Source organism: Vigna unguiculata, chromosome 3 (genome assembly GCF_037176805.1).
Source record: "Vigna unguiculata cultivar grain cowpea cultivar isolate G323 ecotype 2 chromosome 3, ASM3717680v1, whole genome shotgun sequence".
Lineage (NCBI taxonomy): Eukaryota > Viridiplantae > Streptophyta > Magnoliopsida > Fabales > Fabaceae > Vigna > Vigna unguiculata.
Genome location: NC_140794.1, coordinates 57,049,773 through 57,063,917, shown reverse-complemented (window position 1 = coordinate 57,063,917; position 14,145 = coordinate 57,049,773). Strand labels below are relative to the sequence as shown.

General features: G+C 34.6%; 1 protein-coding gene across 1 annotated transcript; it reads right to left on the bottom strand.

The window, feature by feature from the left end:
- Nucleotides 1-2,655: 2,655 nt before the first annotated feature.
- Nucleotides 2,656-7,146, bottom strand: LOC114178200 (uncharacterized). Its single transcript, XM_028063967.2, has 2 exons — nt 3,976-7,146; nt 2,656-3,396 (listed from the first exon to the last, which is right to left on the bottom strand). Exons 1-2 carry the CDS (start codon nt 6,812-6,814, stop codon nt 2,882-2,884), a joined length of 3,354 nt encoding a protein of 1,117 aa, XP_027919768.1. The 5' UTR covers nt 6,815-7,146; the 3' UTR covers nt 2,656-2,881.
- Nucleotides 7,147-14,145: the final 6,999 nt, after the last annotated feature.

The following is a 14,145-nucleotide window of genomic DNA, read 5'->3' as shown; positions in this document are numbered from 1 at the left end:
TCAAAATATGAAAGAATTCCTTTTATTTTCTTTTCCAAATGATAAATTAACTTATTCCTTTACGTCTTTATTACCAATAGGGTTTCTAATAACAAATACAATAGTAAATAAATTGTTTTTAAATCACAAAAAATGAAAGATTTATTCATTGAAATTTAAGTATTTTTCCTTATTTTCCATATTATGAATTATACACTTCTATTCAAACATTGATTTTTGCAACCAAATTTTACAATCTTCAAACATGTTATCAAAATAAGAATGCTCTTGACTTTCAATGGTATGACCATGTGATATTTGACGAGTCTTAAAATTAGAAAACACATTATGCTCAACTTTATTTTTTTACTCATTGTGAGACTTAGACTTATATTTGGATTTCCAAAATATTTTTCTCAAGTGTGAGCACTTCACATTACACTTCTTCCTTGAGCTTTCACCACGAATATCTTTCTACTTGTATCATTGTTTATCTTAAAGGAACATATTTATTTGATCAGAAAACTTTCAATATAAGAACTCGTTTAAGTCGGTCACACCAAGACTAGTCATCGACTCTGATATCACTAATGGGTTCGAAGAATGATCATTAGGAAGACATGACATTAATAGACATGAACTCAACCTATACATAATGGATTAACAACACAACCAATCAAAAACCTTAAAATAATGAGTTTATAGATTTTCATTGTTATATGGTGTTTACATTTCTTACTTTTACTTAATTTGAAATTTAAGCTCATGCTTAAATTATCAATAATATTGACCAGTGATTTATCGAAAAATAATTCTTCAAATACAAGACTTTTTTTGGGTTAGTAAAGAATTAATTTAAATTAATAATAGAGTATTCGTGTGGAACATGACTATTGTTAATCTTAATTATATGAACGAGGTTTTATTCCTATGTTTATTGGTTGACATTTTTTTTTATATTCCTAATTATTTGTTTTTATACAATGGTGTACTCTTCTAAAGTTAAATATATTAAATTAGAGCACCATTAGTGTTATTATGGATGCAAAAAGGTTCATACCAAATAAAAGTTGATGGAAATATATTTTATTATAAAACTTACACAGTGTTCAGTCTCCAATATTTGAATCCAGGTAACTTATTTAATTTTTATTTTGATTATGTTTGGAATATGGAAGAGGGGTTGTTGACCTAGTGAAAAGAAAATGGATCAAAATGTTTATTAAAATTTTATGGTGTTATTTATTTAATTATTTTTTAAAGGAGTCATTTCCAAAAGGTGCCTTTTGATATGGTTAAGCATTTCCGTCAAACTTTTGTGCTTGTCTGTTATTTCCCTCTTATTACGACAAAGTATAGTTAACTTCGATTTCAAGATCTAAGAGGGTGTACTAAATTCAAGTGTTTGTTGAATTGAAAGGAGAATTTAAACTGTTAAAAAATAATTTTGGATGAAGTTGAGATAGGCATGGTCCTCCTATTCAATAAAAAAACTATGGTTAACTTCCGACATAGAATTTAAGGTTTAAATATTAGTTTGCTTGGTCGCTACTGAAAGTCAATCATCGCCCACATAACTAATTATGATAATTTTATAGATATTTCTCAATTTATGGACAAGATAAAAATTATCATTTTATCTACCCTAATAGGGTATTACCCATCATCACCTGACTAAGTAATTTATTTTGCTCGCACTTTTTCGGAATGTTAGTTTAAACTTTTTGGGCTATACACGGAACGTGAAAATCGACTCCAGGAACAGCCATACCTGTTATGGCTGCGGTAAATCTCTCTAATAAATGACACATGCATGCAACGCTTAACTTTTTTTTTTTTAGAGGTAACACGTAAGGAAAAATAACATTGGAAGTAAATTATAAATTACTTGGTAATGTCTGGTTGTCATTTTCATTATTTGATGGAAGGAGGCATATGTAATTTGTTGTTTTCTCTTTGTAAAGCAATAGATGAAAGATCCCATGCACATGAGAGGGGGGGGGGGGCACAGCCAGAGTCTCCGCTACACATTGATCTGCATGTGCAGCTGTTAAGCACCATTAAATGCAACCCTCTGGTGAAAGAAAGAATTTTTTTTTTGTACAGTCTTGAATAATACTGAGGGGTGAAAAATTGAGAAAACCTGAGAGGCTAAAAGCGAGGAAGAAACTGAGCACATTAACGCGGTTATATTTGGTGTTGATGACACGATGGTTGTGTGTTGTCAGGTATTGAAAGCAGAGGAAAGGGTTATGTGCGGAAAGTGTGGTGGTAGTGATTGGTAATTGCTTGCCCAAAAGTGTTCTAGACTTGAATGGAGAATGCTCGTAGTTGTTGTTCACATGGTGCGGGCCAAGATAGTTAGTTGAAGGAAAGCAAGCCAACTCAGTTCCTTTTCCATAATCAGCAACAATGATAATGGAAGGCTGAAAAGGTACCTAGTGATAGTCTACCTTCCTGCGCAATCTGACATCTCCCACTTTTACTCTTTGGCTTTCAGAGTTACACCACACATTAATATTATTGCCCTCTTTTCAAGAATTCATGAAAGCAGCTTCTTATGGAAACCTCCCCCTATTTGATTTTATACCATATAAGGATACGAATGTAGGCCCCCTCACATAACCAGTGCAGTTAAGACGGTGGCAGAAGCCATAGTTTGTGTGAACTCAGTAATAAAAGAAAAGGAATCCTGTCAATCAATTAAGCTTCTGTACACTCATTTCATTTTACCTTTTACCTTATCCAATCAGGATACTCAAAGTACCTTTACACTTTCCCAAATTACACTGACGTTAATCACTACTACTAACTAACTCATTGATTAACCAATCAATATAACTAAAAACATCTAACACATATATATATATATATATTTTTTTTCCTGAAAAACAAAGAGGCATTAAATTTGAATGGAGGATTGATTCCTTGGAGGGAGGTAGGGTGCTGCGGAGGAAGAGGAATAAGCAAGGGATGAGGAGTTGGAGGAAGATTGTAGGAGCAACAACTGAGCAGGGGTGACAGAGGAGGAGGAATAGGAGGAAGGTTGAGATGTTTTGGGTTTGGGCTTGTGGGGCTCAGCGGCTGGTGGAGAATCGTGACGAATTTCTCTCAATAATGCCGCAACATCTTTCATCGTGGGTCGATCCTCTGCACGATTACTTGTGCACAAGAGGGCAATACCAAGTGCTTGTAGCATCTCTTGGATTTGTGTGTCTGGATGGCCTTGGAGCTTGGAATCTAGAACCTGGATCGGGTCCTTCTTGCTCTTCAGCTGCTCCCTGACCCACTGAATAACATGTTGCCCATCCGGGAATGATGGATCCACTGGCCTTTTCCCCGTTATTATCTCCAGTAGGACCACTCCAAAGCTGTACACGTCGCTCTTCTCTGTGATTTTCAGCATGCAAGCATACTCTGCAAGATTCCAACCCAACAAAACATTATATACTCTCCACATGTTATCAAGACACACAGGTAACAGACATTTGCTGTCTGTAAAGTATTTCAACAACGATTAATCAGATTAGGTTGGACGCATTCCCTATTCCCTCTCTGTCACCCCTCATCATTTGGCTTTTTTGCCGCCACCATCATCATGTCTTTCACTTCTCCAAACACAAACATTACGTCTAATTATTATAGATGCATGCAGGGGATTTGTAACTTTCTGCCACCAAGTACATCAGATGTACATGTAATCAAACCCAAAAACCAACAAATCACTAAACATCAACCATAATGAATGGAAAGCCTTCACAATGGATTATTCCCGTACGGTCCCCATTCACCAACGTTCATGTGGAAAACTCAAATTCTCACTACCAATTTCAAATTTCTTATCCCCTTCGTTCACCGGTATTATCTAATTAAAATCAACACTCTCCTTATTTACAAATCACCACATGTATATATCACTGGATAAACTTGTTAATCAATGGAAAATAAAAAAAAAAAACTTTTAACTCAAAAAAAGATGAAAATTAATTGACTTACCGGGAGCAATGTAACCGTAGGAGCCGGCGAAATGTGGATTAATCGAAAAGGAGGCGTGATCCTCTTCCACGAATCGAGCGAAACCAAAATCCGCCAAACAGGGCTCATATCTGTCTCCTAATAAAATGTTCTGCGCCTTGACGTCCCGGTGCAAGATAGCTGGCACGCAATCATGGTGCAGGTAAGCCACGCCCTCAGCCACGCCCAAGGCTATCTTGAGCCTCGTCTCCCAATCAATTAATCCTGTGCACCCCTCGTGTAACAGCGTGTCCAGGTTACCGTTCGGTAAATAATCGTAAAACAGTAACTTTGTTCTCCTGTTGGCCCCCCAACCCAGCAGCCGCACGATGTTCCGGTGACGGATTCGCGCAAGCGTCGCAATCTCCGACGAGAACGCTGCCGCGGAGAATTTCTCCGACAACCGGAACTTCTTCACCGCGATGGCGAGTCCCGTGCTCGACAGGTCCACCCTATAAACGACGCCGGATCGGCCTTGGCCGATGACGTTGCCAGCAGTGAGACATCTCGCTACGTCAGAGATGGACAAATCGAGTTTCTGGTACAGTGTCACTTCCCAAGGTGGGGCCATGTCCACGTCGCTGTCCTTTCCATCTAGTTCCACGTCGTTTTCGCGGTCCCCTCGCCGTTTCGCTGCGACGACGACGTACAGCGCCGCCATGAGTAGCAAGCACGCGGTGCACAGCAGGACCACCATAGCCACGCGCGCTACCCTCGCCCGTCGACCCGACCTTCCACCACCATCGCCACTGCACTCGTTGCCGGAAAAGCACAGCGCCGGGTTCCCCGCCAGCACACTCAGCGGCAGCTTCGCGAAGAAAGGCGTGTCCGGAACTCGTCCCGAGAATTTGTTATTCGAGATATTGAGCACCACCAGATTCTGCAGACCCGCGAGATATTGAATGTTTCCGCTGAGAGTGTTGTGAGATATGTCCAGCACCCCGAGCTTCGTCAACCCGGAGAACTCCCGAGGGATCTCGCCGGATAGTTGGTTCAGGCTCAGATTCAGAGCGATTTCCAATGCCGGAATGTTGCCGATGCTGCCGGGGATATCGCCGGAGAGATTGTTGCTACTGAGATCCAGTAATTGTAATTTAGAACAAGACCCAATTTGACTCGGAATTGAGCCAGAGATTCGATTCTTCGAGAGAACTAGCTTGGAGAGCGCGGTGAGTTCGCCGACGGTGGGGTTTAGTACACCTTCGATCATGTTGTCGGAAACATCGAGAAACTGAAGCGAATTAAGCCGGCTCAAACTTTCCGGTAGGTTGCCGGTGAGAAAGTTCGAATGTATATCTAGAAATGCGAGATTCCGGCAGCCGGATATCTCCTCCGGGATACCGCCGGAAATCCGATTATTCCCTAGGTCAAGGAAATTCAAATTATTGAGATTCCCAATCTGCGAGGGAATGTTCCCGGTGATGTTGTTGTCGTTGGCTCGGAATCGAATAAGGGAAGAACAATTCCCAATCTCAGAGGGGATTCTCCCTGAGAGGTTATTGGACAGGAGCAAAAGCTTGTTGAGATTCTTGAGCTGGAATATCCCTTTGGGTATGGGACCCGTTAATCCATTCTGTGACAGATCAATAGCCTCTAGGTTTTGACAATTGGAAAGGGAAGAGGGAATGTTACCTTGCAGCTTGTTGTGCCATAAGAACAAGAGCGTTAGATTCGCTAGGTTTCCTAATTCGGAAGGTATGGTACCAGTGATGAGATTGTTGTCAAGCTCCACATGTGTGAGTTGCTGACACTTACCCAGTTCTCCTGGTATCTCCCCCGAAATCTGGTTCACACTGAGTTGGAGCTCTTGCAATGATGTCAAGTTCCCGAAAGTGTTGGGAATGCTTCCGGTTAGTGAGTTCATTGACACGTCAATCACTGACAACTCCTCACAGTTGCCAATCTCGGGGGGCAAGGTACCAACTAGGTTGTTCTGCCACAGTAGAAGGTTTTCGAGGTTCTTAAGGTTTCCCAACTTGCTTGGTATGGATCCAGTGAGAGAGTTCTCGTAAAGGTAAATGTTTTGAAGCCCTGTGCAGTCCCCAAGTTCAGGTGGTATTTCACCGGAGAGTAAGGAAGTGTAAATGGCAATGGTTTCAAGGTTCTTGAGAAGGCCAAGAGTTGGTGGCAGAGAACCTGAGAGGCTAGTTTCAGCAAGACCCAACATCACTAAACTGGAACAGTTGCCGATTTCTCGTGGTAGAGGACCCTCCAGGTTCTTGTTTCCTCCTGCTCTTATGACTTGAAGGCTCTTAAGGTTGCCGATGGTGGTAGGAATTTCCCCGCTGAGTTGGTTGTCATATAGGATCAGCTTCTGCAAGTTCGTGAGGTTCCCAATTGCAACTGGAATGGAGCCCACGAGGTCATTGGAGTTGAGATGGAGTTCCTCAAGTTTAGGCAAGTAACATAGCTCACTTGGTATTTCGCCACTCAAGGCATTGTCACTTAAGTCCAAGTAGCTGAGTTCCACAAGGTAACCTATTTCTTTTGGAATTGAACCCGTGAGATTGGCTCCGGCTAAGATCAGACTGCTTAAGGAAAGCAATGAGGTGAAATCAGTGGGCAGTGTTCCAAGCAAATCCACATACCTCAGATCCAGCTGTACTACTTCGTTCTTGGTGTTGCAACTCACTCCATACCAGCTACATGGGGTGTCTTGAACTGGGTCCCAGTTACTCAATACCTCCAGGGACCCGTTTAGGGTTCTCCTCCATGATAGAAGAGCCTCCCCTTGTTGATTCACTGCAGCAGCTGTGAGAAAATGGAGTGGGAGCAGAAGGGAAATGCATAAGAAGAAGAGGGTCCATGGATTTACAGGCATTACAACTAAGCTACGAACTCCAATGAAAGAACACGCAGAAAGGTTTGAGCCTAGGGAGGAACAACGGGAAGGAACCAAATCATGTCTTGTGGGTTACTGTGTTTATAAAAAATAGAGTTATTATATACAAATTAAAATAACCCAGAATCTCCGGATCCAAGAAACAGCTAGGCCATGATGTTTCTGCAGGGAGAAATGGAATTTTAGATGGTTGTGTAGAAGTATTTGTTTATGTTGAAGTGGAGTGCAGGGGTGGGTGGGTAGTAGAAGAATTATAACAGTTTAAAATCTTGAGAAGGAGTAACATAACAGAGATGGGATGGGTGGGTGAGTGCCTTTCTTTCTAAATATTGTTTCAATATCAACCGTTTATCTTTTTTGATGTGGTTTTGTTATAAAATAAGCTCTCATTTTCTCATGGATTTTTTAGTGACATGGATGAGACGAATTATATCCTAAAAATATGGGCAGGCTCATTTTGTCTACCACGACACATTCTGTCCTTGGCCAACTAGTTTTGAGTCTGACTCTCCATTTTGTATTGAAAGGTATATTTAGTTAAATCTAAATATAACCTAATTAGATTTAAGACCTAATATTTTAGGCTTATGCGATTGATGACCTTATAACCTCTTAATGATGGCGCAAAGAAACATACGGTTTTCATATGATAACGACAGATTTGATACTCTTCTTTCAACAGGAAATACGCTGGTTTTATGTGTAACATCATGTGAAAGTAAATATCCTTATTTCTTAAACTACTAAATTTCTCACTTTCCTTTCTCGTACGAATTTCTTTCCTCATTTCGTCCTATAAAACACTTTCAACTTAATTTTAAGAGAGGGGAAAAAAAGAAGATAACTTCCATACTCTCCGGGGGGGTCTTTGAGTACTGGAGTAAACGCTGCTTCATAAAACCTACACAACATATCATAAATAGTTTTTGTTTTTTCTTCTTTTATTTTGAATTAGCTGCTAGCGGTGCATTAATCCGCATAAAGCTTTACCCTTTTTTTGCTACAGGCACAGGATGCAGAGTCCGTATGCAATAATTTATTACCAAAATAATCTTTTTCCCTGGTTTTGAAAGCAAAATGAAACTTTGGAATAAAGGGTCTGCTATCTGCCATGGATCTCAATCAGATTTGAATTTTTATTTGTTTATGCAGAATATGTTTTGGGAGTGGACTTGGGTGCTATGCTGCTACACTCTCTCTTGCGATTCAGATGTTGCTCCTATTTACCCTGTCAAGCATAATTAACTTTGGATCTGATCCATACTTACAAAAATCAAACCCCGATAGGATTCTCATTCTCATGAATACAAAAACCTGCTCCATTTCGCAAAACTTGTTCATCCATGATGCGATCTATGACACCCTCCATTTGTCCTGAGAATCTCGCATTATTTAAGATCAAACCCATCTCAAATGACAAACATAAACCAATAGCACCGCTAAAAAATTGTCACCATACACCCGTTCGATCTTTGAACTAACTTGAACCCCATTTGTTAATTTAAGCAGGAATTAAAAAGAAAAGAAAGAAAAGTCACGTGGTGTCGCGTGACATGAGGGGACTTGTAGAGCAGAAAGGAATTGAATTATGTTATGTGGTTGACACTTGGCAATGGAGTGATATACAGAATTACAGATATACTGCATGCCCTCGTGATGATGCAGGAGATGAAGAATATTATAGTAAAAATAATTTGACAAGTGCGTGAATTGGGAATCTAAGCACGAGGTAGATGAAAACAGGGGCAGATGAGAGAGAATTGGAGTGGTTAAAAGGTGGCGTAGGACAGCTTTATGTAGTAAAATTCGAGAGAAATATAGGGTCCCTTTAAGATGTTGATGCCAAAGTCCACATCTTAAATTTCATTTTCCTTGTTTTGTTTGTAGGATTAACCTCTAACTAGGTTACTCCATGGCGACTAATACACCTAATCTGTGTGACACTTGCTTAAGAGTTCAACCTCAGAAAAATGGGTGATATTTTGTTTTGAGGGTGTGAGGAAATAAATGATTGAGGAGGCAATGATACAGCTAGCTAAGGTAGGAAGCAAAATGGGGTTTCATTTATTGCACTAAGAATAAGAGTGAGTGGGTTTGATTCTGTTGTCGCGCACGGATGGGACCTTTCTCAACTGCTTGCTTTTTGGCTTCGCACCTAAATTTCACACACTTTCTTCTAAATCCTCTTTAAATTTTCCATTCTTTTTTATTATTTTCATTTTCTTCTAATCTTATCTAATATTATATAAATTCTTAATTTGGTCCTGTTTATTGTGTCAATATTTTATTATATTTTAGATAATGGAATTAATTATAAATGTAAAGTGATAATTATAGAAAAAATATGGTTTTCAATTCAAATAAATTTATCAAGTTCTAATTTTGGTCTATGTAATTTTTTTAAGGATAAAATTATAATAAAGTCGACGTTCCAAATACACAATATTTTGGATGTATGATGATTGATCTTGTCGATGTTCTAGGATCGGAATATTGGCATCCATCGTGGGACTGATAACGAGATTCAACATATGAGTCATTGGTCCCTTAAGTCCTTCATTGGAGATGATCAGTCCCACATCGCTTAAAAATCGAAATCTAAGGTAGTTTAAATACCTCTTCCTCCAATTTCATCCATTGAGGTTCCTTTTAAAGACAAAATCATGTCAAAGTTGATACTCCAAAATGGACTATACCTTAAATGTATAGTCATTGACTCTAACAATGTCCTGGATTGCATATTTTAAGCATTATATCTTGCAAAAATTTCATCTAATGTCATCTTTTAAGTTTGTACTTCATTTGTCTATTCTTTTCTAATCATATATTTCAAATAAGTTATGTTCATATTAAAAAGATTTCATGTCTTATTTTAGTGTTTAAAATTTCAAAGTAAAGTTGTATAAAAAAAAACGTCATGCATAAAGAAAATGACAATTGCAACATTATGTCGTTGGAAACAACTTACTTACCATATAATAATGAAGTGTGAAGTAGCAATTGTAGTAAAGAAGTTGAAGACAAGCATCTAAAACATATTAAGTAGTTCAAATGTATTCAATAATTCAACTCTTAACGAAGCCCAAGTTGGATGCTCCAACTGTTAGAATTAATTAACAAATTAATTCTATTAGTGACTTATTTGAAATATTATGATTGTTATTTAATAAAATTTAAAGATTTATTGGTTATTATTATGGGAAGTGATAATAAAATAAGATAAAGATAAAATAAAAACCAACTTGACAACTTGATGGACGTTGATTTATAAAAGGGATTGAGGTTCTGTCTCTAAAATTGAAGACAAGCATCTAAAACATATCAAGTAGTTCAAGTAGTTCAAATGTATTCAATAATTCAACTCTTAACGAAGCCCATGTTGGATGCTCCAACTCTTATAATTAATTGACAAATTAATTCTATTAGTGACTTATTTGAAATATTATGATGGCTCAATTGTGATTTAATAAAATCTAAAGACTTATTAGTTATTATAATAGGAAGTGATAATAAAATAAGATAAAGATAAAATAAAAATCAACTTGACAACTTGATGGACATTGATTTATAAAAGAGATTGAGGTTCTGTCTCTGGCCATAAGATTCTTTTCACAAGGTTCTGTCTCTGGCACAATTGTGATTTAATAAAATCTAAAGACTTATTAGTTATTATTATGGAAAGTGATAATAAAATAAAATAAAGATAAAATAAAAATCAACTCGACAACTTAATGGACGTTGATTTATAAATGGCCCAATTGTGATTTAATAAAATCTAAAGACTTATTGGTTATTATTATGGGAAGTGATAATAAAATAAAATAAAGATAAAATAAAAACCAACTTGACAAGACGTTGATTTATAGAAGGGATTGAGGTTCTGTCTCTGGCCATAAGTTCTTTTCACAATAACATATCAAGAACGTGTGAGAAGAGAAAAGAAAGTCAAAGAAATAGATTGAAAAACAGTGGTTGAAGAGTACAAAAAAGAATACAAATTAAAGAACGCATATTCACAGAATCTTTCTTCCATGGATCAAAATTAGTACTCTATTATATTTTATTGTATGAGAATCATGTATCTTAGCATCTTTAATTGATTTACACCAATTTCATAAAAAGAAAAATGAAATTATGTAAAACGAAAAATAATCTCAAGCTCTTTTTTTAATGTACAAAAGAAAAGTGAATATAAAAAAAAATAGAAAAAAGTCGCCGCCAATGATATTATACATCTTGACAAACAAGAAATTTTAAGGTTTCTTTTTCATTTCTTTATAACAATTATCGACTATTGTTTATCCAAAAAGCAAAAATTTAGTGAGATTAAACCTTGTATCCGTTGTGATCTAAATTTTTTGAGATACATTCCAATATCTTTTTTGTAAACATCATTGTGAGTAAGTTATGAGTGATTTAGTTGTTAAAAAATATCTGTGAGTAAAATTTTGGAAAAAATTGTAAAATAATATTGGTGTGTTTAGTTTGAAAAAACTAATAAAAGAGTATTAATGTTGTAAGTCAATGATGACCTCAGAATATATCGAATTGATATGGAACTTAACTTGTGGATCAAGAAAAAATATGTAATTTTCAGGTAAGACAAACAAGTACACGATTTTTTGTTTTTTATTTATTTATTTCATTTGCTCTTTAATTTCTTTGACTAAACCTTAAGTTGTGTTTTACCCCTTATGAGAAAACGTTTTAATTAATCATTGATTATATTTTTTTATCGTATCCTCATTTCATACTAAAATTTATCAACTTAAGACTTGTTTACAAAATATGGAATAAAGTTTTTTTCTATTTAAAATATTCTTTAAAAAACTTAATTTAACTACTTATAGTATTTTTGTCATTTACATATTATTTTTAATCCTTATAAAATGTGGGGATTTTGGTTTTAGTCCTTAAAAGTTTTTTTTATTATTATTTTCATTCTTCCAAAAATTTTAATATTTTTTTAGTTTTTAATATTCATTTAAAAATATACGAATAACATTTATTTTACGAATCTTAAAAGTTATTTTAACGATATATTTATTAACATTATATCACACCAACAGTATCTATTACTTAAAATGGAGATTTAACATTGTGTTAAACATAAGTATAGTTAATTAGGGCTATATAATATAATATTAAGAATCCGAATTAGCATTAAGGACAAAAAGCAAAAAAAAAAAAATCTTACAATAATTAAAATAAAAACTCACTTGTTTTACATGAACAAAAGACATATTTAGACTAAAATTTAAATATTTCAAATAAAATAATTATTAACTATTAAAGCAAATATTTTTTTTTACATTTTTTCATAACATAAAATTGAAAATTCATGTGAAATAGATAATAAATATAAAGAAAAAACATAGAAACATAGTCTATAAGAATAGAATATAATGTATAGTCAGTTAAATCAAATCAACCTGATTTTAATTGATTTCAAGTCATTCAAATCAGTAAAAAAAGTAACTTTAACAAATCCATTAAATATAATTGATTCTTTTCTTAAATCTAAACTAATTCAACAAAGACCAATTTATTAATATTTTTCTACCATTGGAACAGACTACAGGATTAGAAAAAGTGAAAGCAGAGAATAAATTATTTTCTCGAAGAATAAAGGGAAACACTACATCAATACAATTCACAAAGGATTATTTTTCACTTCCCACGTGAGAAACTCAATCAATCATCAGTGATATTTTTTATTCTTTTAAAATGAACATTTAACAAGTCTAATAAATTATTGAGATTTAAAAGGGATTTATTTCCTTTCTTTCTCTATGTCTGGAACTCTACCCATACTAAACGTTTGTGTTTCTTGTACTTTTTCTCACAACCCCTACAATATAAATAAGCAACATTCCAAACATACACACTCTTTGACGTTGTACGCCCTATACTCCTTTTTCTTATTTTCACTCTCTCTTCCTTCCTTTCTATTTTTCAAATTTATTTTCTTTTTTCTCTGTGAGATTTCTTTACCATACCTTATCAATTTTAAAATTTTACCACAGCTAAAGATTTGAGAATATCATATTTTGAAAAAAAAAATATTTTCTCTATAGATTTGTATTCTCTTTCTTTTATGATTTTGTTACCAATTTTGGTGGGATCAATAGAAAAAAATATCATTTGTCATATACTAAAATTTAGTTATATTTAGATTTATGTCCTTAAATTTTGAATAAGTTTATGTTTGAATTAGAACATTATTTAAAATGAGGAATTACGGTAAAGAAAGTTGTTTATATCTATTAGAATTCGTGACGGGACAACGAAGCAAAAATAAAACTTGCGTGGAGAAGGTCTTAAGACGATACCTTTAATTACATGTGGAGAAATGATGTGTTTTTTTTCAAAATATTTATTTTTCCCAAAAATAATAATAAAAAAATGTACAGAAAAAACACATATTTTTTTGGTTTTTTGGGTCCGACAAAGATTAATCATTACTCCTACTTATCTCCATTCACAATAGAGAGAATTAGGGTTACGAAGTTCTTTATGGAAAACCTATTTGAGAAAAGATTTAATTTTTATTTTATGAACTCGACAAGGATTGGCTTCATTCCTACATTATTCATAATGAAAAATTAGGGATCACGTTGTTCTTAAAGAACTTGTTAGAAATTGTTGATTTGATTTTTTATTTTTTATAATTTTGAAAATATTTTTTAATTATTTGGAAATTAGTGTCATGGAGAGAAAAATTATTTTTTATGATTTTTAAAATAAGATATTTATGAATAATAGAAAACAATATCCCTAAAGTAAAAGACCGAAGTTAAGTGTAAAATAAAAATATAATAAAATTTGGAAATGCATAACTGAAACGAAAAAATAATGACAGTGACGGCTTTATAAACTTCAATTTCTCTCATTTCTATTAATCTTACCCTTTTGTTAACTACCTTTTCTCCTTCTTTGTTTTCTCCTCTCCTGAGATTCTTGTTTTTTTTTTCTCAAAAGAGGTAAAAATGGTAAAAATAAGGTGTGTCTGCATGAGTGGTAATGAAAAAGAAAGGAAGAAATATATAAAATATTTTCTTTTTTCCGATTTCATGTGACACATTGTTTCTCAATCAGGAACGAAGGATAGAAAAACAAAGAATGAAGACAAAAATATGTTAGGTTGTTGGGCTCATGAGAAGGAGTGTGATAATTACAAACTAATTGGGTTCTTCCTTCTTCTTTATTTTCTTTTATTCATGTCTCTTCTTTTTTTCCTTTTTTTACTAAAATTAAAGTTTGTAAATCTATGAAGAAAATTTTATTTTACATTTTTTATTTACCATTAA

What these genes read in the sequence shown, in the direction of transcription:
- LOC114178200 (XM_028063967.2), bottom strand. Translation starts at nt 6,814, where the DNA reads ATGCCTGTAAATCCATGGACCCTCTTCTTCTTATGCATTTCCCTTCTG. An exon ending in CTACGGTTACATTGCTCCCG is followed by an intron (nt 3,397 to 3,975) that starts GTAAGTCAATTA and finishes GGAATCTTGCAG; the next exon opens with AGTATGCTTGCATGCTGAAA.